The 25,869-nt window shown below is 36.9% G+C and overlaps 1 protein-coding gene across 2 annotated transcripts in view; it reads left to right on the forward strand.

Annotated features, from left to right (window-relative positions):
• The window catches only part of ERC1 (ELKS/RAB6-interacting/CAST family member 1), a gene marked incomplete at its 5' end in the record, with an annotated part of 295,446 nt that overhangs the window by 63,142 nt on the left and 206,435 nt on the right, over window positions 1–25,869 (forward strand). Inside the window, 5 exons of one of the 2 annotated variants that reach the window (XM_082013315.1) lie at window positions 6,134–6,208; window positions 8,277–8,432; window positions 10,233–10,316; window positions 12,789–12,956; window positions 19,804–19,971. In XM_082013315.1, coding sequence (XP_081869441.1) covers window positions 6,134–6,208; window positions 8,277–8,432; window positions 10,233–10,316; window positions 12,789–12,956; window positions 19,804–19,971 — 651 coding nt within the window. The remainder of the gene's footprint in view (window positions 1–6,133; window positions 6,209–8,276; window positions 8,433–10,232; window positions 10,317–12,788; window positions 12,957–19,803; window positions 19,972–25,869) is intronic. The other variant, XM_082013316.1, reaches the window with a different exon arrangement.

Below are 25,869 nucleotides of genomic sequence, written 5' to 3' on the forward strand. Positions count from 1 at the left end.
CACTATAAAAACATCATTGCTTAAAAGTACACCTTCACATTTCTTCCAAATCCCATGCAAAATCAGAGGCAGGAGTAGCTAGGGAGTGACAATGAATGATATGGCCACGTTATGAAGGAAGAAAAGGTTCTGATTAAATTTCTCCCTTCATTATTATGCACATGTGTACAATTTATTAATATTTTTAAGAAGCAGTGCTGATACCGCTCATTATTGAGGACTCGTCAATTCTAAACCATATTATCTAATTTTCAATTATTTTGGCATCTCTTGGTCAAGAAGAAAACACAGAATTTGTTATTCTTTATGGTGCATTAAAAGCACTTTATCACAGCTATTTTTTACATATTCAATGTTCTCAGTACATTTGATCAGCTGTTCTATATAATTACACTGACCAGAATATTACAGTATTGTTTCTTATTGGAGTACTGTGCTACCTTGCAGACCTACTTGGCAGATGTAATATGATGCACACCTTTAGTATATATCTTTTTGGGGAGTAGATTTTTCTTTTTTAAAGAAAGATAGCTATTCTTAATCAAAAATTGATAGTGTTGAAGTACCAACCCCAACCCTGGTTAAGGTGGCCATACTGTTTAAAACTTCTGGCTCTTTCTAGCCTTCAGTTTCTAGTTATTGTATCTTAATGTTTTTTTGGACAGAGCAACCCATTTTGAATTTTTGTTGCTTGTGAAGGTAAAATTGTGATCAATTTGCACCATAATTTTTGGTTTTACTTTTTTTTCCTAAAGACAGATTATGCTGATGCATAAGAGAGTTCTTTGAACTCTCTTCAGTATATCAATATAATTTTTAAATTGTAGACACACAGAGTGGACACGATATACTTGTAGTGGTAGTACTAGTGCCAAACAAGTGATAAGGTGTCTCTCCACCTAAAGCTTTTATTGTTTATGTGAAAGAATTGTAGAAACTCTACAAGCTTGTAATAATGGGGCATTAAACATAAAATGTGGAACAAAAATTGGATACTAGAGCATTCTTCAATATTCTTGCCAAATGTTGTGATGATATCTGATGGCTAGAGGTTCCAATTGGCTAAACTGAAAGAAGAAATATGGTGCACATTTTTAATAGTAATAATAATTAACAGCGAAAAACATGCATGTTGCACATAACTTGGGAACAAGTAGCTTTTTTCCCCTTTTTGTTATCTTTTTTAAAATAAAGGAATCATTGAACATATAAAAATATAAAACATACATAAAAGCCACCTCTTGTTATAATAATTTAAGTTGCGTTCAAAGGGAAGAAGATGCTGAAGTTTACTAATCTGTTATGGAACAATAGCAGTTGCATGTGAAAGTTATTTGTGTGTGAAAGTAGAATAAAGGAATAATGCTTTATTAATATATTAGAATGAATAACTTGCAAAGAATGAAGGATTAGTTTTGTATTTTTCTGATCCTGATATCTGTGTGTTTTGACCCTATGCTTTTAATTATTGTGGAAAGTCCTGTTTTGAAGATAAAAATATTAATTTTCATTCATCTATGTGGTGTGTGTCCACAATAGAATCTGAATACATCAGAGATATGATATTTTAGTGTTTCTCCATTCTGCCACTGAAAGGTAAGTATGTAACCTGTATTTCACAACTGAGAAGGATATCTGTGCACCGCCTTCCATCAGCAGCCACACTCGAATCTCTAATCTAGGGAGGTTCAGTCTGCCTGCAGCCCTGTTTTCAGGCTCTTTAGAATCACAGAATCACAGACTCACTAAGGTTGGAAAGGACCTTCAAGATCATCAAGTCCAATCGTAAGCATGTGGACAGAATTAAGTCCTTACTATGCTGTCAAGAGGTGGTAGGTGTTGTTTTTCAGCAGGTTATGTCATCCAAATCACAGTGGAATTACTTAAGATGATAGAAGGAGGACATTTCCGTTGCCGAAGTCCAAAGCATCACTTCAGACAGTGGAGATACAGGCATTTCTAAAGAAAAACCTTAGAAGAATTTTGTATTTGGGAAAACGCTGTGCAATGTAAAAAGCAGACACTGCTGTGTCAGCATCCCTTTAGTGACTTGCTGTTCTCCTACTGTGTATTCCATCTATTCCATTCCCATAGTAGTAGTTGCTTTTATGTTCTCAGGTCAGAGACCATGTCTCTGCACAAGTGGAGATTATCTAGTATGTAATTGCACTACTAAAATAAAAATAATACATTGTTCAAAATAGACTTTTGCCATATTATTTTTTGACCTTCTTATCTTTTGTTTTCTCAGTTTCTAAAAGTTCACAAGAATTTGTTTTAATTTATTTTCTATTATAAAGCTGTTTCAATTTATTCTACAGTAACAGTCCTTGTATGATTGTACAACTGATGTGACAGGAACAGCTGGAGATAGAACTTCCTGCATTTAGCAAAAGCTAAATAGGATACTTTTCACTCTTGGATCTTTCTTCACCTTTTTAAGCTTAAAGAATCAGAGAATCATAGAATCTTTGGGTTGGAAGGGACCTTTAAAGGTCACCTAGTCCAACCCCCTGCAGTGAGCAGGGACATCTTCAACTAGAGGATTCAACTAGATTTATTCCCTTTTTCCCATACATGAGTTTTGAAGTTAAGGAAAAGCAACTTTTTTCTTTTATTATTCTGAATTTGGGGTATTCAAACCCTCTTTTCTTCCTGTCCCATATAACTTTCTTTTAAGTGGACATGAATTTGAGTGTGCTGCCAAAACATGACTGCTGCATCTTCAACTGTGGACTGTTTTTACTAGTTTGCTCTCAAAGGAGTTAAATGACATTCCTGGAGTTGTGTTGTTTATATGTATATTCTTAGTAGGTGCTCTCATGGCCAAGCAGGATAATTTGGTATTACAGCAATATAGGATGTGTGCTACAATGAGCATTCTCAAATACCACCTCACTTAATGTGCCACATGCGAATTTACAAAAAAGACACACAACATGGTGTGTGTCTTAACCTCTCAGTTCCTGTCAGCCTCAAAGAATTCTACTTCTCAGAATTTCCTCTGAGAATTCAGAAAGGGACTGGAGAATGTGCGACATGTATGAGCCTCTCCAGAGGGATAGTCAGAAGTCATGTTTCTTTCTTATTCAGATGTTTGTGTACTTATACAAGCAGTGCTGTTCACTTCAGCCACGTAGATACAGGCCTGCCATTCCAAGACAGTAAAGTGTCTGGATGCTTCTTGCAATATGCTGCATGGTGAATGCATGAATGGAGTCCTTTAGTGTCCACTCTGCAAACTTCAGATATTGGGATATCAGGAGGAAGCCATTCCTGTCACTTGAGTTGTACAAAAGCATCTTTTGAAAATTTCTGAAGGCTCCAGTCTAGCTAGAGTCGTACATGCTAAGATACTGAAAAGGTGTCTGTAACAACATTGTGCTGGTGGCAAGACAGAAACTCACGCCATCCAGAGCTCATGAGAAGGACTGACAGCCACAATATCTGAATTATGGTACAATTCTTGAATCAACACATTAGAGCTGGCTGAGATGGAAACAGGGAAAAATATACCACAGCTATCTTAAGGAAGGCAGCTGAAATCATTCCTTATGGAGGAAGACCAAGGACACTGAAGAAGAGTCATGTTTTTCATGACAGGTACTGTTAAGAGCACTGAGAAACAGGTGAAGTGTGTTCGATCTGCTCCCCGTCGTATTTCTAAATGCCTAGATTGGTCTTGAGTGTTAGAAGCTCATTGTAACTTATTCTTATCAAGGCAATATGTAGCGCTATGATTTTTGTCTCTGATCCTTGATTGAGGGTAGTAGGGTAAGCTCTGAGTTCCTTACGGGCAGAGTATGTGGCAGACTGTCTTATGCTTAGTTGAAATGACATTTTTAAAGCAAATTGAACCTCATGATGAGCTGCTTTTCTAACATTAGGTATAGCAGCATAACCAAATCAATCTCAATAAAATATTACCTCTGTAGAGGTGGCAACTGGAATAGTAAGTAGTGGAGACAGACTGTAAAAGTGGCTTCATTGGTGTGTCTCAAGAAGAATGCTGAGGATGGAGTAGGTAATAAAAGTGACATGAGGATATTGGTCCAGCTTGTACTGATGATATCTTGTGTGCTGACAGCTTCTTTTTTCTTCTTCTGAGAGTGGGCACAGGATACCGTAGAAAAAGGTTCAGTTGGTTGGGCTGACTGCTGTCTGCTTTGAAGAAGCTTACAGCTCTGCTAAGGAGGTGACCCCACAGATAATGCCTGCAGTCTTTAGATGCCCCTATGATCAACCCCCTGGAAAGAGCATCTCTGTGTAGTATGTTCCCCCTCCTTAGATTTAACATCAGCATATTCAAGATAAAGTGGCTGCCTTATTGATTTAAAACCTGTTGAACAGGTAGAAGCCATATCTGTTTGTAGACAGAAAGAAGCGTGCCCCTAGCCCTGTGGGCAGATGGAAAAGTGGAAGAGTGCTAGAGACCCACAGTGTGGAAGGCTGGCGATGAGGAATGCACACCACCCTTCCTTTGGATATGTACGTTACAGGCAGATACAAGAGATCTTGGGCCAAAGGAAAAGGCTGGCTAGACTGTTTAGATTTGAGTAAATCCATTTTGGGAATGAAGATACAGGTAAGTAGAACAATAATAATGATATTGCTCCACTCTGGTCATGTCAGTGATACGTGACCAGAGGCTCTCAAGTTTTCTGTTGACTATGGGAGAAACAAATATATTTAGAGGGGTTTTCTGATTTATTTTTTCAGGAGATATTTTTTTCAGAAAATACTACCCTACCCTGACAAAATATACTTGTAAAAATAGCTTCTCAGGAAATACACAAGTACAGTATTTAAAGATAGACAAACATTCTGCTGGATTTTCTTGTTATTACCATTCACAGGCATCAATTTATGCAAATGTCCTTGTGCCAAATTTATGCAGAATTCTTCTTGTGGCCCTTGTCATATCACTAAGCATTTCTATCTTGCTCACTTCACAGCTATGTCAGAATATTTAACAATCTTACAAGAAAAGTAGTGTTTTCAGTATTTTAAGCAGCACTATACAACTGTACTTTTCTCATTCAAATAATTAATCATATGGAGCAAGTTGCATGTATGACTACCATACAAAATGTTATCCCTTCACCATGTCTTATTGAAAATACAAGTTTGTGGATGGCTTTTTGGATTTGTCTTTTAGGTGTTGAAGGGGAGTGGGTGGCTCAACTCTATGTGTGTATGCACATAAACAATTTATTGTTAGGTAACTGATAGGATAGTTCATATTCTATGGGCATCAAAGTATGTTTATGTCATATAATATTAAATTTCTAACAATACTCACATTCCTACATTTGACATTAGTGTGTGATGTAAGGACAATATTATTTTAAGACAAATAATGAAAAAGTGGAACAGATACTATATTGTTTCTCCTGTATTCCCATTTGTTGGTTTGAAAGCCCTAACTACTTTATATGGTGGAACAAATTGTTTCAGCTTTCTATCGTTTTATTCCTTAGAAAGTAGTGTGAAGCATGCTAGTTCTGTGAATTCACATCAACAGAAGTATCACATGGACTTTTGTGTCCTCCTGTCTGCGTACTCAGCTTCTAGAGCAATGTGCTATCCAGTCACGTACTTTCAGCTATGTTCAAGGCCCAGGAGAGAAAGATTTTCATTATGCATAATTAAACATTGCTACTCTGGGGTAAAAAAGTTGGAAAAAGAGAATTATCAATGCAGCTGTACCCTATAGCTTGTTGAAACAGAAACCACAGCATTATTGTTTTCAGTAAGCACCTAGTCAAATAAATTATGTGTATGTTTTCTGTGAGAAACTAGTAGTAATAGTTTAGTTTAGGAGGCAGATTATAGGGGTTTTTAGTAGACTCAACTGTCATTTGGACAGCTTATTTTGAGTAAGTAGGTAGTCAAAGACGCAGTTTCTGTGGTGCCTTTTAACTGAGGCTGTGATTCCATCGAATGAACTTTTGCCTATCCTTTCTTTCATATGAGAAATGATAAAACAAAATGTATGAACTGGTAACATTAGAAAGCAGCATTGAATTAGGGTATGTATTAGAAAGAGAAGGTTCTAGTAATTTTGATTGTACTTGGTAAGTGGGACAAAATGCCATTAGGCTAACTGTTGCTTTCTTTTCTGCTGGTACAGGAGATTCATCGCCGATTTGAAAATGCTCCTGATACAGCCAAGACAAAGGCTCTGCAAACTGTTATTGAGATGAAGGTAAATGATTCCATATAGGCAGCAGTAGAGTTTGTTCTCTGGAAAATGGGTTTTCATATGAAAGGTGACTCTACCAGATATCATATACTTCCGTCAGTCTTCTAATTTAAAATGAATATATTTATTTTATATTATTTTATTATTTATTATTAATCAGGGAAGAGACAGAGCTGCTTCATGACACAATAGAAACCTGCCTTCTGACTGCCTGCAGCAGCATATACAGATTTCTTTCAGTTAACCAAGAGTCCATTGTATTGCAAGGATAGGAATGATGGATTAGTAGGTTTTTATGATGATGTGGGTTATTTTCTTTTTATATTATCATCATTTGAAATGCTGCTTTGTGTTCTGTGTCTCAGCTAAGTTAGCAATTTGAAAACTCAGAACCCATTTAAAGAATGGGTCATATAGCTAGAAAGATGTCTATATGTCTTCGTAAACCTAACTTTTCTAGGTGAATTTGTGATTGAATTCTTAAACCACTAACTCAAGTATCTAATGGAACAATGGCAATTTGCCAAGAGCTCAGGAGCCACAAGTGGACTGTGTGGTTTACAAAGCTTTATGCAACCATATTTCATATTATATGGTCCATAAAGTACATTAGGCAGGGTTTGGAAGCATACAGTTAAAAAATTGGAAACTCTCTTTGCAAACTATTCTCTTCTATTTTCATACCCTCCCTTTCTTCCTCCTTCTTTATCTGTCATTTTTTCTTTTATTTTCCTTCTTTTTTTCCTTTCCAACTCTTTCCATTCCATCTCAATGTTTTCCATAGTAGTTTCCCATCTTTTTCATTTACTGTGTTTCTTTTATTAGTCATCTTTGTGGTCCATAGTAATGAAAATTAATTGACCATCTGGTAACATTAAGCTGTCTTTATTATCAAAAGAGAAACAGCGGTATTTCTCGGAAATGATGTGAGTGCTGAAACTAAATACTGTTGTAAATTACAACATATCACTTCACCTTACTACTTCTCTAATTTTTTGTTGCAGAAGTCTGCTTTACCAATTTTAACTTAAGCATCAAAAATTAAGCAGAAGATCTGACTAGATCTTCATAATGGTCCTTTAGAAAAAGCTTATCTCATGAATGAAAACCTGTATGTGAAAATCTTTCATGCTCTTTTTCAGCTGTGCTTTGATTATCAGACACAACAAAAATTATGAAGGATTGGTCTATGAAAGAATGGAGGATAGTTTCAAATCCTACCTGTATTTTGGGAAAGATGAAATATTTTGGAGAAGGGAAATAAAAAAAATAGACTGCTTTAAGAGATTACAATTCATAAATACATATCCATGTTCCTGAGCATGCATGAAACTCTGTGTGTTGTATGGATCTGTTCTTGTTATTCCTAACATGTAAGGCTTCTAAAGAAACAGTAAACCAAGTAAATTGAAAACCTGTGATGGTCCTGTAAAACTGTGAGGATAATGGTAGATTGATTTTTTTGTTTGTTTTTTTGTTTTCCCCTGTGTGTATATTTTTCAACCATGGAAATGTTTTAGTGCATTGCATACATGAGCCTGAATACTTGAAGGATCCTCTACTGCTTTATCCACCCAAAAACTAGATTGTCCGCTCAAAACTAGATTATTGCATCTTTTCCTTCCTTATGGTGTTTTTTACATTCTCAATTTGTGACACCACTTAAATTACTGGTAGCACAAGCCCCCTTTTTTGCCATTCTTGCTGTCACGTTTTACATTTATTCAATTAGAATTAAACTTCTCTGTATTTCGCATTACAAGGCAACCTTTTTCCACGTTCCTTTGTTTATTCATCATATATAGTGTCCCTGCCCCTAGCCACGTTTTCTTTCAGAACTAAACCTTTGCTTTCCTTGAAAGGCATAAAAAATTGAAAAATGAGTACTTGAGCACTCAGCCAGATGCTATCTAAAGAGGTGTAGACTGATTTCTGTAGGAGTAAATTACTTCAGGAGTAAATTTCAAGGCCAGGTACATGTCCAGCAAATTATTTCCTTTTTTTGCTCCTGTGGTATGTTAACAAATCATCTAACTGTGTATCTTTATCTGTGTCTTCTAATCTTTTTCAGGATTCAAAAATTTCTTCCATGGAGCGTGGCCTCCGGGATTTGGAAGAGGAGATTCAGATGTTGAAGTCAAATGGAGCTCTGAGCACGGAGGAACGTGAAGAGGAAATGAAGCAAATGGAGGTGTACCGTAGTCATTCCAAATTCATGAAAAATAAGGTATTGAGAAAACAAATTACAGTAGTAAGATAAATTGAGCCTAGTGAACAGATGAGAGAAATTTTCATATTTCAGTAAGGAGTTATGGTCTGGATTCCCATTCAAGTGCTAGGAAACAGACTTTATTTGTATTCTTAAAAATATTTAAGATAATTTTAAATTAAAATTTGAAATTAACGGTGGTTCAGTAAGGTCAGTGGCCCAAATTCTGCTCCTACTGTCATACCTAACTTTTTTTCATTTCAGAAGGATTTTGTGTTTATCTTTAGACCGCTGCTAATCCATTATAGTGTTGGGTTTTATTTGGTCTAGAGTCTTTTCAAATGTAGTCTATTGAAAAAAGAGTGTTTCTTTTTGCCACTGTTGTACTATAACTAGTAGGTCTTTTTATTATCTAAAGGCTGAAAAGAGCAGGAACTATCACTTTAATGGCTTTCCATTACACTCTCCTTCCAGTAGTGGAGTCAGAATGAAAGTAGAATCTACAACAGTAGTGGTGCCAGCCTTAATTTATGCTATTGGGAATACAGGACAAATACAGCAGTGAGACGTGTTGATCCTCAGGCATAAAGATGGACACTGACTACTGAATTGTCAATAGCTGAAAGTCAATTCATTCTTTGTTTCTCCCAAAGAAGTGTTTCTCAGTCTTTTAGTGGGCCCTAACATTTCCTAATGAAGATTCGGGACACCTTGTGCAGTAAATTGAAGTATATTGTGAGCATTCCTGTTCTTCTTAGTTAGCTTTTGCGTACTCCCTGCAAGCAGTGTACAAAACCCTGCAACAGAGGTTGAACATTACTCTACTAGGTCCTGAACAATTGTAACTGGATTTGTCCTGCTTGAAATTATTTGTCAAAAAAAGAATGCTGGAGAAAGTTTTTTTGAGAAGTGTTACTTGCCCTAAAGTAGAAACATGTAATAAGTATGTGTTTCTTCCACTTGCCTCACACCAGCTCAATGATTTACCTCAAGATAGCACATCTGTTCTTTTATACTTCTGCCCTTTATCCCACTGAGTTCCTTCTAGGAATTGAAGGATACCCCCTTCAAATTTGGAATGGAGAGATGATTTTAGCACCTCTTCCTTCCCTCCTTTCTTCCTTCTTTCTTCTTTCTTTCTTCTCTCTTTCTTCTTTCTTTCTTCTTTCTTTCTTTCTTCTTTCTTTCTTCTTCCCTTCTTCCCTTGTTAGTAACTATTCAATTTTCCCTTCTCCTCTCCCTCTGTGGGCCTATAGATCTCTTCAGCTACTCAATTTCCAGATCTCTTCCATCTACTGTGTCTGCTTATTTATTTTCCTGCAGAAAATTTGCTCCTTTTTGATAACTATTTGCTCATGACTCATAGCCAGCTCCAATCTTGATATCTTGCTGTCCTACCTTGTTTTGTAATTGCACAACATTTATTTTTTCAGTATTGTATTATATAGTCATCTGTGTCTGTATCTTGACAATTAACTTTATTTCTCTTAAACTGAAAAACGTCTCTTTTCCTGTCCTAATTTCCTCATGAATTCCAGTTGCAAAACCATTGGGTGAAGTGCCCCATACTTGATATATATAAACGTAACCATGACTATACATCTTTGTTTCATAATCAAATTCTTGTCTGGCAGCCTATATGAAATTACAGAGACGTTAAACTTTTGCGAAGACTTAAGGAAGAATGGAAGAGAAAATGAGTGACCATTGTTGATCCTTCTGTTCAGTTCTTTGTCACTTTTAGTTGCTTGGATTGAAACAGCCTAACTAGAAGCTGACAAATGATAAATATTTAAAAGCATAACAATGTCGTGACAGGTAGAGCAACTGAAGGAAGAGCTAAGTGCCAAAGAGGCTCAAGGGGAGGACCTGAAAAAAAGAGTGGCTGGTCTCCAGGCCGAGGTCTCTGCAGTAAGATTTATCTTTTGTGTGCAGTGGCCATTCACTGGGGCTTGCTAGCTCTCTGGCTTTTGGGGTAGCTTTTCTTCTCTGACTTTCTTTACGACTTGATATAACAGTAGAACTAACTGCCTGCTCAGCCTTGTAACTGCCTTTTTGTTCACATGGTTTTGGTGTCCATAACATCACTCTTCAACTGAACATCTGTATTTGTTTTGTTACTGTTTTTTTAATGGTATGAGCTGTCTTAGCAGTAACTTATTCTCCTCTATTGAAGCAGGTTTTCAAAAGCATTCAGCACCCATTTTGGGACCAGACTTTCAAATAGATTTGCTTTCTCTAGTAGAACAAAAATAATTTGAAAACATGTGAACCCTCTTAACATTGGTTCACAAAAAATAACAAGAGCTGGATGCTGAACGCTTTTTAAAACTGATTGTTTAATTTTAGCAGCATGAATTTAGGTTATTCCTTTGCTGTGAAATTAGTGCATCTGCTGAGTGATCACAGTGTCTCACCAAGAAGAGAGATGTGAGCACTTAATGCTGCCTTAATTTCCCTTGCAACTTGGAGGGGTATGCGCGATATTCCCTAAAGAGCTTTAGCACATTGGCAGCGTGGGCTTACAGCTCTGAAATGGGGATTTCCAGAGAGAATAATCTTATGGTACTACTTGGGAATGTTAAAGTAATGAAATGTGGTTGTGTTTAGATGAGAGCATTTCGCCGAAACACAAGTATTCAGGGTACACATGCGTTCTGAGATGACTCAAAACATAATTTACCTTTTCAAAGAAAGGTGAAACTGGCTTAAGAAAGCTTTAGTGTAATTCAGGCTACCAACTAGTTTAAAAAGTCTGTGTCATCTGAAATTTTTAAGGAGACTTTTTTGTTTAGATACTCCAGAATGCATAACTAGCAGTGAATAGTTCACATCTTCCCAGCTATTCTGCTGTGCCTAGCAGTGTTGTGCAACTGGTTGTATTGGCCAGTAGCTGACAACAGAAATAGTGCTGCTGCCATCAGTGCTTTTGTATCTAATTGAAATAGGTGGTGAAATCATTCTGTGGACATACTTGCTGTTAGCAAAAATATGCAAAAAACAACCTAGTATGTTTGAATTAAGTGAACAATAAACTATTGAATAGTTCTATAAATTAAATTCTTCTTATACTCCTCCCCATTATTCCATTTAAAAAAAAGTGTTTGTGTGAGATTTTTTAAGATACATATTCTCCTTCTTCCGCTCCCCAGTGAAACAGTGTTGTCAAGATAAAACCACATTTACTCAAGCTTTTCCTCTCAGATATTTCTACTAGTACATGCATTTATTCAATTAAAAAAAAAGAAAGTAATTCTAGGTTATATCATGAATTTAATTTTGTTCTTGACACACTCCCAAAAATGGAAAATTACCTGGACAATTCTTTTAGTTTGTGATGTCCTTTAATTTCTGTGAAGCATTGAACAACATTCTCTAGGGATCGAGGGATTTTTTTTTTTAATGTCACAAACAAAATTGTTCAAGTTTAAAAAGGGAAACTTGCTATTTTATTCTGTGAGATTTGTCAGAGGCAAACCAGGAAGTTGGTTATAAACTTGAACATAAGTCTATCTTTAGACTTCCCTGTCCTCTTTAATTAATTCTTTTTTCTTCATATTTACATCAAAATTTTCCCAGGTGATGATTGCACTGAGAATGAGATTTCGTGTCATTTCAAGGTTTTAATTTTAAAATTTCTTACTGTTTATCTTTTGAAATGATAATGCAACCTACAGTTGTTAAAATAAATTGGCATTTCCATACTGATTTAATTCACTAAATTAAATCTAGGAAATTGCTCTCAACAAAAAGTGCAATTCCTAAAACAGTTTTCATGTTGTTTTGATGTATGTTTTCATCTGCTTTAAGAAGCTCCCATAAATTAAAAAGGTATTTCTTAGAAGATTGAAATGCTGGCTTTGTAAATAGTGGGAAAAGCAAAGGTGTCTTTACATAGTCTGTAAGCATGAGGCTGGATTGATGGAAGGAGAGATGAACGGAAACTCACTGGTTTGATATTTCAAAGCAAACATCATGCTCCTGAGAAAGACCTGTAGGTATCTCGTCTTTTCTGATACTACAGGGTAAATGTACTTTCTCATTACAGTTCTGTTTCATCTTCATTAAAAACTTATCCCTGCAAAGGAACTGATTTTGGTCAGTCCTTTGAAAGATGACCAAGAACTGACTGGCTGTTAAAAAGACCCTCTCTTGAAAAAATTTATGCTATTCCTCCCCCCTCTTTTTCCTTGTATGTTTTGCTCATCATACAAATTTTTCTGGCCTTCCATTCAAAATAATTGAAGGCTTCACAGAAATGAGATAAGTTTAGAGTATCATACTGTTTGTTGGTAGTTATGTAAATTTATAGTTATTTTTGTAAGGGCAGTATAAATTATTTTTTCCTTCGCCCATCTTTTCTTTCTTTTTCAGATTGGTCAGGTGAAACAGGAGCTGTCACGCAAAGACACTGAGTTGCTGGCCTTGCAGACAAAGCTGGAGACCCTCACAAATCAGTTCTCTGACAGCAAGCAACATATCGAAGTTCTGAAGGAGTCTCTTACAGCTAAAGAGCAAAGAGCTGCTATCCTACAGACAGAGGTGAAATGGGCAATTCTGTACTTAATGACTTTTCATATAAAAAGAGATAAAATGCATTATTTCTTTCCTTCTTGCTTAGGTTATACAATCCCATAGTCATTCAGTACTGCTTGTTCTGAGCAGGTTGCATGTTTGATTATATGTTTGGTTCTCTAGACCAGGGGATTGAGGGTAAAGACAAATACGTGTGTGTAAGTGCACGCATATTCCTGTGGATGAATACAAACTTGTACAATACGCTCCTCTAATATAGAGTCCCTAATATTTTTCCTAGGCACAGCTAAATGCAACACAAGTTGTAATGCCTAAGTTGGGGGGATTTATTTTCAATGACCTTGTAGCTAAAAGACAGCAGGGAAAGGAAGAGTGTTCTAGTAGTGTACAGCTCCCTGAGACTTCACTGCTACGGTCAGCATGTTCAGGAACGTTTGCATGTAACCCTGTGCTTACACTTGAAATACGGGCTTTAATGTTTTATGATGCATATTCCAAGATAAAGGAAAAATATTTTCAAAAATGTGTTTCAATAACAAATGCTTAATAAATTCCCATATTATGTAAGACACAAGTGTATATCTGAACATAAATAGATAATAAGTATTGTTGAAGAGCAAGCATGAAATGTGTGAAGGCAGCATTTCAATCCCCTGGTTTGGAAAATTGTAGTGTTAGTAGCAGTCCAAAAGATGGCGGTCATGCATCAAAAAAATATTTCTGTTGCTACAGCTAAGACAGTAATAAGCCAAAGGACCTATGAAATAGGCATGCAGAAAAATTGTGGATAATACTGGTAGAAAGATTCCATATTACAAGAGTGTAAGAGAATTTATTTGAACTTATGATTTATGATAGATTTAATGGATTTAATACAGTCTATCATGTTCTCTACAGTTAAGATGTAGCAATCTGGTATGGTTTTAACACATACAAAGTGTTGTTGATTATCAGGCTATTCCATTGTGTCAGAGTAGATATTCAGAATTGTCCATTTATGTTCCTGAAAATTTGTATGTAATTCCAAGAAGATATATATACTTTTTGAAAGAGAATCACATCTTTTTCATCTTTGCTGATGTTCTTGACAGGAAGCTCAACAATTAAATCATCATACACAGTTACCTTTCTTCTGTCTTCACAAATGATCCTCTCAAGTATAAGATTGAAGCATGTTGATAAAATACAGCATTGAGATGTTTGTCATTGCATCCTGTGTTGTGTCTGCATTTTTTTAAAGGAAAAGGTATCTTTCTATACAAGACTTTTCACTGGGAATAGGGTAGGAACATGAGATCGTGCCTGGCCTCACTTGTTGACAGCACTGGTCAATGTTAAAACGTAACTAGCTTCTCTCTGTACACCTCGAGAGAGTTATGAGGAGGGAGGGAGGTGCATTTTTCTGTCATATATTGGCACACATCTTCATAGCAGATTGGTATTTTAAAGTCATACCTAAATAAACATTTTGAGAGAAAAGAGCACACCTTCATAAGCCTCTGTCTTCTAGTCTTCTGTTAAAGAAAACTGCAGGTAGATGGGGAAAAGATGTTGGTATAATATCTCAAAAATGGATTTACCACCTGTCACACTAGGAATACAAAGAACAGTGAGCTGTTTGTGGGGTGTTTATCTTGAGGGCTATTGGGTGGAGCGGATATTGTGGTTAAACTTTTCAATTTGTGAAGGAACCTTTAAAAATAGCTCTAAAAATGTACAATCTCTTTGTAAACAAAACAAAAAAATAAATCAATGTTTATTTTGGAATTAAGACTTCAACCATATAAAATTTGTGTTTTGCCCAATGAGCCCTTTAGCTTAGGTCAATGCCAGAAGGTACATGTCTTCAGTGGGAGGTTAAATTAATCAGTGAGAACATCCCCTTTATTTTTTGTATATTGCCCAAGCTGGCACGGTTCTGTAATTGGTCTGTTCTATATCGTAAATTCATATTAATATGCCATAGAAAAATTAATCCAGTCCTCTGAAAGTATTTTATTTGCTCTGAATGTCTCAGTAGAACATAAAAATCTCTGAGGGTCTTTCTTTATTGGGGCTTAGACTGGCATTTTGAAACTGTAGTAGACTTTCTCAAACCAGAGACAGGGAGTGGATCACATTTAGTAAGGAATGTGAGAATGGGAGCAGGGTGTCTCCAGCAAGACTTGTTAGCACCAGCTACAATAAGACCTATACTGACACCTGTAAGCATTAAACTCAGCTCACAGAACCGAGTTCACTGTATTTAGGTATTTAATACCATGTGCTAAAGATCACGGAAGAACAGTTGAACTGATTTCTGACCTGAGCAGACACTGGAAGCAGTGCATCTGTCCCATGTTGAATTTATAACCCTAGCAAGAATCAAACAGGCTCTGCACAAAGGCAGCTGTGTGTGCCTCTGCTCCATGGCGTAGTCATGTAATCTAAGTTGTGCAGATAACTGGGAGCTGTATGTTCATAAAGAATTCATTCCCAATTCTTCTACAAGACTGCACTAGATTTTGCTGCAATTTGTATAGGAAGGTGAAGAGTCAACTCTAACGTAGTCAAAAATAGAGAATTAAGTCTTGTGAACTACCGCCTTCAAAATCAGTCAGTAAACATAGCTTTTAAGTCTTAATTACAGACTACATGATCAGGAAAACAGCTTAGCTCTTATTGTGTTTATATGATGTGTTTGCAAGATAGTAATAGAATGTCACAAAACTGATCCTTTTAAAAATGCACTCATTTCAGGTACGTGGAGACTTCGTATAGCAATATCTACGGTAGGGTAAAAGCAACATTTCACCTTGCATACCAAATACAATTTTATGTCTTCCTCTCTGCATTTCTCAATTATCTTTGAATTCTGAGTGCTGGTGTAGACAGAATTACTTCAACATCTACTTTTAAAAGTAGCTGGCTCTTTTTAGAAACCGTAGCGAGCTCTAAACACATGTTTCAGGACTGATATTCTGTCTAGTCCTTTTGCTGCCATTAATGTAGTCATACCAACAGAAAATAAAAGTTTTTAACTTTGCCATTACAGAGAAATCAGGACTTGGATATAACATAGGGGAGACTGTGCTTTCTGATATAACTGGAGTGTGCCTTGGTTCACTGATGTAAATCAGTAGTTCAGCCATGGTTTGAACAGGTGGCAGGTAGATGGGAAGAGTCACCCAGTCTCAGAAAAAGAGTAGGGCACTGTTTTTAGTAGGCATAACTGACATCTTACTAAACCCAAGTAGGAATCACCAGGGTATCATGGTTATAATCAGCATATTATGATTATAATCATAATACCCATGTTGCTACTGTACAGTAGAGATGATGGTAAAAATGAGAAAAAACATGTATGCAACCTAAAGTCACAGAGTCACAGAATCATTAGGGTTGGAAAGGACCTTTAAGATCACCAAGTCCAACCACCAACCCAACACCACCATGCCCACTAAACTATGTCCTGAAGTGCCACATCTACACATTTTTTGAATACTTCCAGTGATGGTGACTCCACCACCTCCCTGGGCAGCCTGTTCCAATGTTTGAGCACACTCTCAGTAAAGAAATTTTTCCTAATATCTAGTCTAAAAGTCCTCTGGCGCGATTTGAGGCCATTTCTTCTCGTTCTATCGCTAGTTACTTGGGAGACCAACACCCACCTCACCACAACCCCCTTTCAGGTAGTTTGTAGAGAGCGATAAGGTCTCCCCTCAGCCTCCTCTTCTCCAGACTAAACAACCCCAGTTCCCTCAGCCGCTCCTCATAAGACTTGTTTTCCAGACCCCTCACCAGCTTCGTTGCCCTTCTCTGGACATGCTTCAGCAACTCAATGTCCTTCTTGTAGTGAGGGGCCCAAAACTGAACACAGTATTAGAGGTGCAGCCTTATCAGCGATGAGTACAGGGGCACAATCACTTCCCTGCTCCTGCTGGCCACACTATTTCTGATACAGAAAGTCCTATTGCCTCAAGCTCCCAAGTCAGTTCTGAAACTCACTGTGGACTTCTGAAAATTCTAGTGATTTCCTTAAGCTATAAGTTGGAAATATTCTTAAAGCTAAGACTTTAATCTAATTACAGAATCCAATATTCTAAAAAAGGCTTAAGAATAAATTTAAATTAAATATTTTGTCATTTATTGTGTTTATTCTAGTAGTCATTGGAGCTACTAATGTTCTAGTTTTTCTTAGAAATTTGGAATTCTACATGCTTAATGTATGGCTATACATATTAGGAGCAGAGTCATAGAGTATTATTTACTGCGACTGGAAAAGTCTGTGAATACAGATCAATGGCTCCCAACACAGTTTTTCATACACGGTTCTTACAGTGAAGAAATTTAGGTCTTGTGTATGGGACTCAGCTGAAAAGAGGTACCTGTTGTACCTGTATCTAGGAAGGCTATTGTGTTGAAGGTGGCAACAAATGTGCTTATTTTGCTAAAACTTCATGGGAAATTGGATGGTACGTGCAGGTCAAGTTAGCAAGCCCATTGTTGTACGAAGGACTAGCAGTTGCTTGAGCTGTACTGTAAGATTTTCCTTGCCATGGCAGTCTATTAATGTGAAAGCAGTTGGGTTAACCCAGGGTTAAGACAACACCATCCAAGACGCAGAAGTCAGGAGAAGGGGCGTCAGCACCTCAGTAGCTATTTGCCTATTCGTTTCCATGTGCAGAGAAAATCTTAAGCTGACTTTGTTGAAGTTGGCATCACCTGACTCCCACAGACCTCAATTCTTGTCACTGTGGGAGGATGCCATACATAAACTGAGCTGACATGAATAAACAAGTGCAGTGTTCTGCCAGGAATAGTGCTAAGGTGATGATTGTGTGTCCTGCCAGCCTTTGAAAATATTCTTGAAAGTGTTTTCTGTGGTTTCCTAGGCAGGGACCTCACACAAATAAAACCAGGAATGCAATTTACCCCAAACCATAAGCTAATATAGAGTTCAAAGAGAATAATCAATCAGAAAATGGAAAGCATTTTGTGGATAAATTTCTGTTTGCAGATGTTCTCTTTTCGCTTAATACTGTGCTGTAGGCATCTGGACTATCTCAAATATTTTGCAACACAACTGTTGAAAGTATGTGGATTTGCTTGTGAGGGAGATTTTCAGTTTCTCTTGAAGGATGAATCAAAGTGACTCTTAGCTTTAATATTAGAGATATCGGAGAAGAACATACCTAATCAATCTATAAAATCGCGTGTTTTTAGAAAGAAGACAAAGCCTTATCCACCTGCTAAACTTTTCATTACAAACACTAGCAATCCTATAAATCATATTTGGGTAGTACCTGGTACTCTAATATCACTGCAGAATATGCTCCATGACCCACTTGCTGGGTGAGAGGTCAGGAATGTGATTTTAATAATGTATGTGTAAGGGAGAAGGCTCCAGACGTAGAGATGGCAGCGGGATTGCAGTGCTGACGGGGAGAGCAGGGCAGTTCTTTTCCCCACTGGCAAGTGCTTATTGCTCTGTGTAAAAGGAATCAGACAAAACAGCAAAGGGTTTTGTGGGCATAACATACTGTAAATGTAGAGCCTTAGAGTTAACTCTTCCATTAGCAAATCGAAATAAAGTGGAATTAGAATAACACATTAAAACTAAATGTTGTTTAAAATACTGTAAGCATAGTGACTACCTAATTTCTTTCCCTAGCTGGAGTTGTCCAAGTCATCTTTTCACTTCATGTCCCTGCTAGCTTGTGCTGTGCAGGACCAAGAAATTCATTGATTACCCTGTTTACTCTGTGTGACTGATGTCCTGTAATGGATTCAGCTAACAGGAACCAAATCTGATACTGTCAAATAAGATTAGCAGCCAAGCTGGCAGATTTGAGCTCCGTCTGAATGCCGAGTGGATAGGGGTCAGTGGGTTTCTTTTGGTATCTTGAGCAGGTTGGTGGTGTTGGATTTCGTATTCCACAATGGTCTTTGAGATTAGCCTGTGCTCTGTGGTGACCTCATTCTTCTCATCAAATTTATATTCAGATAGCTCTGATTCCTTCTCCCATTTCTTTTGTCTTGTGAGTTCTGTGTTTCACTTGTGTAAGAGAAATGCAAAAGGAAAAAAAAGCTTCTCAACATGCAGTTTTGAAGTTTGAGGATACCACAGAATTCCCAGAGAGTGTTTCTAAATTTATTGAGGCCATGGGAGCTCTAAGTATATTTATGTGTCCAAATTGCACCCACAGTATCCTGTACTGTGTCATTTGTTCCTTTTTATCTTTGATATAAAACTGCATCCTGCTGAAGATGCATGTTACTTTTATATTGCTATTTAAGCCAAAATATTCTTAGCCATCCTAAGGTAACCCGCTTTCCATGTTTTCATCTGCAGTGGCTGCAAAGACCTCTGCTTTCGTTACCTCCAGGCTCAGCTAATACTCTGATTAAAACCTAGAGTATAAAGTGACTGTTTGGTACTAAGAGTCAATGTTTAAATCTCTGAACATTAGTAGTGTTTCAAGTAAAAGGGTCAATTTTACTACATATGAGAGAAGTTTTCAACAACACATTGTGTTGGCTTCTACTTTGAGGAAAAAAATTCCAGATTTGTATCTTACGAGACTGAGTTACGTCAGAAGTATGATTTGAGATTTTCCAAGAAGGAGCATTAGTCTCATATAATTTGGGAATAAAATATTTGATTATTTTTACTGTTTAGTCTCCTACCACTTGTGACAACTATTTTATCACAAGCTTACGTATCTTGAAGTCTTAAAGTAAGGGATGTTAGTTTTCTGAATCTGTTTGTAATTTGACAGCACTCACTCCCTTGTGGAACTGTAGTTTAACTTTTCTAAAATTTCCCTCCTTCAGTGCTAAACAAACCCTGTTTCTGCATGTCTGAATCTAGGTGGATGCATTACGATTACGTCTGGAAGAGAAGGAGACTATGCTAAATAAGAAAACAAAGCAGATTCAGGAGATGGCAGAGGAGAAGGGCACTCAAGCAGGAGAGATCCATGACCTCAAGGACATGTTAGAGGTGAAGGAACGCAAAGTTAATGTTCTTCAGAAGAAGGTAAGATTTTAGAGGTTTAAGTCAGATACACATCTCTGCTGAATCTCCATTTCTGTCTAAAAGTCTGAACGAGAATTTACATTTTGGAGTTTAATGATTGAGTCCATTCATGTAATGGGAAGATGGCGAATGATGAATTTCAGTTTGAAGTTTTGAAGAAAAAAATGAAGAATTCAAAGCAGAGGTTGTTGCCTTTCAGTGGTTGCATGTGCTGCTTCTGCTTCTACTTCATTGTTACCAATGAGCGAAGTATTTGTAGGAGGGCACATCTTCTGATCTTCTTACACACCCACCACCTTAACAAAGCCACACTGATTTTAAGCGGAGGGCACTGGGTGACTATGACTTCAGTATGTGACTAAAGGAACGAGGGGTTGTACCAGTAGAAGCAATTAAGATGATTCCTCTGTAACTTAGAAAAATTCAGGAAGAACTTTGTATAACTTTCATTAGAAATGCTGTTTTATTATACTTAATATTTCTTGGGAATTACTGGAACAGGATAATTAGGGTTCAGACTATCCTGCATGTCTTTCTGGATAAAAAAATGTAGACCTTGTCAGTGAGATGGGGGAGGCCTGGTTAAGAAAAAGTAGACCCTGTCAGGGCAATTAGAGAGGTTTCCCAAAGGGCATTGAGTCCTAGGGCAATGAATGTCTTTATGGATGATAGTTTGCAAATTGCACACAATGTTTCCCAAACGGCTGCTACACATGGTAAAAAGAGAGAAATGCATGTATCACAAGAAATTTTAATTTACAGAAATTTGTTTTCTCTGTATTTTTAAAGAAGCTGCTCTTGGAGCTTATATTCAATGTATTAGGCTGTGAATGTGGGGTTTTTGCTAGACCTTTAAGGAATTCTATGCAATTCTTGTAATTTTAATAGTTCAGAATATTGATTAATTTCTGATGCCTGGCCAGTGCCTTTTCTTCCAGTATATAGCTATGAATCATGAGGGTTCATGTCATGTTCAGTTCTGTTACAACAAACTTCATGTGGGAATGGAAGTTCAGGCATGGATTTTAGCCATAAATAAGTCATTAATAATTTTACAACAGAGCCCTAATTCCCAGTCTTCATGGTCTAATTTTTTGACTGTTCATCTTTTTAGAAACACAGATTTCTAATTTTTGTGCCGTGCTCTCTTTGTTTTCAAAATTGGTCATGCACACTCCAAACATTGATTGAGATCCCAGCTGAATGTTTAATGAAGAAGTGGGGAATCTGACATTTACGTTAATGTTAAATGTCAGTGAGATTGTTTTACTTCCATTACTCTTACGCTGTTTTTTCACATGTTCTTATTTGCTCTACTTAACTCTTTAGGATGATCTTTCATTGGTTCATTTATAGGCAGTGCTAAAGGTTCTCTTTTTACTCATTTTTTGTACTTGTTTTCTTGAGAACACTGTAATCCATATTTAGACAGTTTCATCTTGTCTCTTCATGTGGCAAGCCTATTTTTTGAGGTTCATTTGCTGCTGCTTTCAAGTAAAAGTACCTGGTCTCTTCACACTAGAAAGTAAGGGCCCAAGCTTTCAGATGTGAAGGTTTTGAGGTCTTGTTCTCCTAGATAGCTCAACAGAGGATAATACTACCATAGTAAACTTCAATTTGAATTGTTTTGTAAATGTGTCTCTGAGCTTCTGGAACAATGAAACATATAACCTGTCTATAGAAAAATATTGCTTTCCTGCTGCTAACTAGAATCACATGCAGAGATTTGAATTTGCTTCAGCCTTCAAGTTATTGGAACCATTTCCTTTAACATAAAGAGTTAAATTGTGAAGTTTTAAAATCCAAAGATGATTTTTTCACTTTCTATAACTAGCAAGCCAAAAATATTTTTATGGAGAATCCAGCTGACAATACTTTTATCTGAGGTTTGTGGTGCGATATGGAATTTCTTTTTATTTTTTGTATGTCCTAGGATAAATGAGCACAAATTCAGTTCTTTTACCCCCTTTATTTGGCATATTTTATCTCTTTAGCATTTTTGCACAGAAAAGCAGAGCTTGAGGAAATACCTAAGGAAGGACGGGTCTGATTTTCTCTATATACTGTGGAAGTCATGAGAATTTGCATAAAATCTTTTTCAGATGCTAGAGGAAATTACAAAGGCTCATTTTTATCTGATATATATGTCTGTCCTTTTTTGACTGTACAGGTAGCTATTTCTTCCCTCTGTCTGGAACTTTAGAACCCTATAGCTCCTCTCATGTAAATGTTTTTCTCTTAAAGCTTGTAACTCTGTTTTACTTTTACTTTTTTGTATTTCTAGAATGCACCCTGTTATTAAAGGGCACAGCCTGTTTTCTGCTTTATCCAAGTGCTGTCTTTCAGACCTCCCAGGACAGTTCAGATTTTTTTTTTTTTTTAATGTGCAGCCTTTAAACTTTTGCCTTCATGCACAATAGTCTTTTTATTCCTCCCACTGATTATAAACTGGCATGTTCAGACAGATCACGTTTTAATCTGTGTATTCTAATGGAAGATCTGCATGATACAGTTTGATATCTTTAGAGGTCATAGATAGTAGTATTTTTTTTTTACTGGCTTAGTTATCTGATAATAAATGCTTGTTTTAAGTTTATCAGCATGATTTAAGTGGTACTTAGGCATTTTAATTGAATACAGTGAAAGACTATGAAAGATGTGTGGTATGAAAAAGCTCTTCCTCTTGTGTAGTGTTAAGAAATATTTTTCTATTGATATTTGGAAGCAGCAGCATATAACTGCTGCTCGCAGTTAGGAGGAGGTATGGGGTACAGGATGGGCATGTTGAAGGAATTTCACCAAATTAAGAATAAGGTTAGGAGATACTATTCAGTCAGTTTTTACCAAGTACTCCTCCTTCAGCATATACTCAGATTTGAGTATATTTTTGAAGTGGGTACTCTAATGAACTACATTTTGAACACTAATATTTTTTTAATGCTAGGTAAAAAGAAAATTCGTAACAAAAGCCAAATCATAAAGATGTTGAAAAGAATTTACTGAGAAATCATTAACTTGCGTAACTTACCCATTCAGGAAAATTTGTTTACTTTCTTTTGAAATTAAGAGAGATCACCTCTACTAGTAATATAGCCATAGCCAAATGCTATATGGCTATGCTGGGCATTTGGACTTCTGTACATAATTTTTTTTTATTTTCAGTGACTGTTTTAGATGTGTAATCACCTATTCTGATGACACTGACAAGAAATTATTTGTTGTGGTGCCCAAAACTGTGCTATACCCCCTTTACTATTGGGTCTGTGTCGGATTCATTGACGCAGGCCACTATATAGTTTGTTTGATGAATTATTAATATTACTGTTGTATTGATTAAATGTGGTGGACTAGGAAGTACACTTTCTGGTCATTCTACAATCCAGATGAAGAAAGTAATGGAAATTTACTGGCTGATTAGAGATCAAATAAAAGACACAGAAGAAGAGTATAAGCAACAAAGATCTGAAAAATTAACATGACAATTGGCATCACTGCTGATACCCAGCAGGCACCAAAATGCATGTTCCAGGTTGCTGAGGAAACCACATGCTTCACATTTTAAATTCTGGAATCTTTCCAGTTCTAAGCTCCTACAGTGATGCTGCTTGATAGCACCTTTTTTTGAGGTAACAGAAATAGGGCAAATGCTAGAAATTTGGAAACTACAGGAATGAGTCTTAGCTTTATGTCTGGAAATTTGATGCAAAAACTTTGTTTTATAGAGCTTCAGGACTTTTTTTTCTTATTTCATTGAAAGTAAATCTGGCATAAAATCTCATTTTAAGTTGTTAGAACTCCAGGCAAGGGGAGAATGACAGAAAATAAAATAGGGACCATGCTGGGCAAATTTGAAATCTGAACCTGAAAAACATTAATTTGTGCTTCATTATTTTCTTTGCCCCATCTGTCTATCTGTGCTGGTAGACCAGGATGAAAAGGAGTAGGAAAAAAAAAAAAATCAATATTTTGCAATCAAAGCATTTTAGAGAAATAGCATTTGGGACAAAAGATAAGAGTTACTCTGAAAGAAAAAAAAAGCAGTGAATCAATCACCCCTTGCTTTGGGAGGAGGTCATGTTTTGTCTTCGGAAGGGAGGGTTAACACTCCATTGTGAAACGCAGCTGCAGGCAAATAAAATGCAAGTTTTAGCGTCTGAACATAGCAGTGTTTTTTGGCAGCTCCCCATGCAGTATGTGATAATTGACCTGTGATAACAGAAAGGAAGAACATAATGTTGTTGTTGTTGTTGTTGTTGTTGTGGCTGTGCTGATGTTACTTGTTTGGCTAGTATTCGGGAAGACTCCAAACGCAACTTTCCTGTTCTTTTGGATGAGAAGCATTGCCTTTCTCCAGAGTAAATAAATGCCCTCTTCTTTTCAGAAAGCATAGAAATCAAAATATCTTATGCTTAAGGATAAGGAGTACTGTGTGGCAGGAGAGGAGGACTGCAAACAGAATTTATAACTCAGTTGTTTACAATCAGTAGTAATCATGGTTACTACAACAGCAGTGTTAGTTTAGTATTCATAACTTTTAAAGTTCACTGTTTGTACTTTAAAGATTGTTTCCTTTCCATTCCCTCATCTGTGAAGGAGATTTACCTCCTCAGGCAGCTCTTCTGCTCCAACCCTGAAGAGACGAGAGAGCCCACAGAAGGAACTGCATTTACAAACGTTTTATTCAGTTTATGGTAGTTTCATCTTCCCTGGTGTGACCTTGAACTTGCCTACCAGCTGAGTGAATGTATGGTTTTCTAAGAATTAATAAAATGCAGGAGGGACTTTTAGATATCCCTTTGAGACTGTCTGAGATGTCACTTAGTGCTTAAAAATCCTGTATTATTAACATTATAGGTGATGGTCTGTTCAAGCCTGCAGCATGTTTCTGAGTCTTTGGTTGTGCGAACTATACAGAAAAGAACAAAGTGAGACTGTCCCAACAAAGATGGTCCACGTGTACATTTACAAAGTGGGTGAGCGTATGCCCTCGTATTTAAGACTAGATCATTTTTTGCCTCTGTAATATACCTGTGGGCAAGCTTATTCTCTGCTTTACATGCTTGAATCACGAACATTTAAGGAGGAGCACTGTACAGTGCGTCAGGATCACATTAGTTTGCTCATCAGCCCAGCTTCTGCAGGGAGGTAGAAGGAAGATATGCTGGGCTTTCTGCTCAGCTAGGACTAATGAAATAGCTACTTTTTGTCCCCAGGAACTCTGTGGCTTAACAAGTAGTGCAAATACAAGAGTATTTCTGTAAATATCTCTCTGTCAGAAAAAGCCATACTGCTGCTCCTTTTATTCCAGGTCTCAAGACATGCCTCTGAACTGTTTCCAAACCCTGTTCAGAGATTTCAAACACCACAAAAAAGACCTAACGTCCCCACAGGCTTGTTCCAGCTTCTTTATTAAAACTGACAGATGTCAGCCCAAAGATGTGTCCTTAAGAGTCATGGGGGACTTGTCCCTCCATGTCCCTGGAGGGATATCAGACCTCTTCTGCTGCTGCTTTTTCTTTCATTCAAAGCTTTCTGTTATAGGCTTGCAGACTACCACGGAACATAACAACAAAGTTGAAATTTGTGACTTTTAGAAATTTCCGGAAGCTGTTCTGTTTAGTTTGTTACACTGTGTCACCAAGATGCTAGAGTCCCTTCTCTTTTCAGGAATATCCTCTCAGAATTGGGATGGGATTTTTAGATGGAGATATTATCTTCAATTAGAGTATAATAGGAAAAATTAGACAAGCTTTTAATCCTTCATCTCTATCAAAATACCACTAGATAAAATCTTGTGGTAGCAATGAAAGTGCAAAGAAGACTGGAGAGGCTTCATTATGCGAGTTCAAATTCAGCATAATTATCCTGTGAGATTTTTTCATTTCTGCCATTCGGGAA

This window comes from Phaethon aethereus, assembly GCF_964289735.1.
Source record: "Phaethon aethereus genome assembly, chromosome: 1".
Classification (NCBI taxonomy): Eukaryota; Metazoa; Chordata; class Aves; order Phaethontiformes; family Phaethontidae; genus Phaethon; species Phaethon aethereus.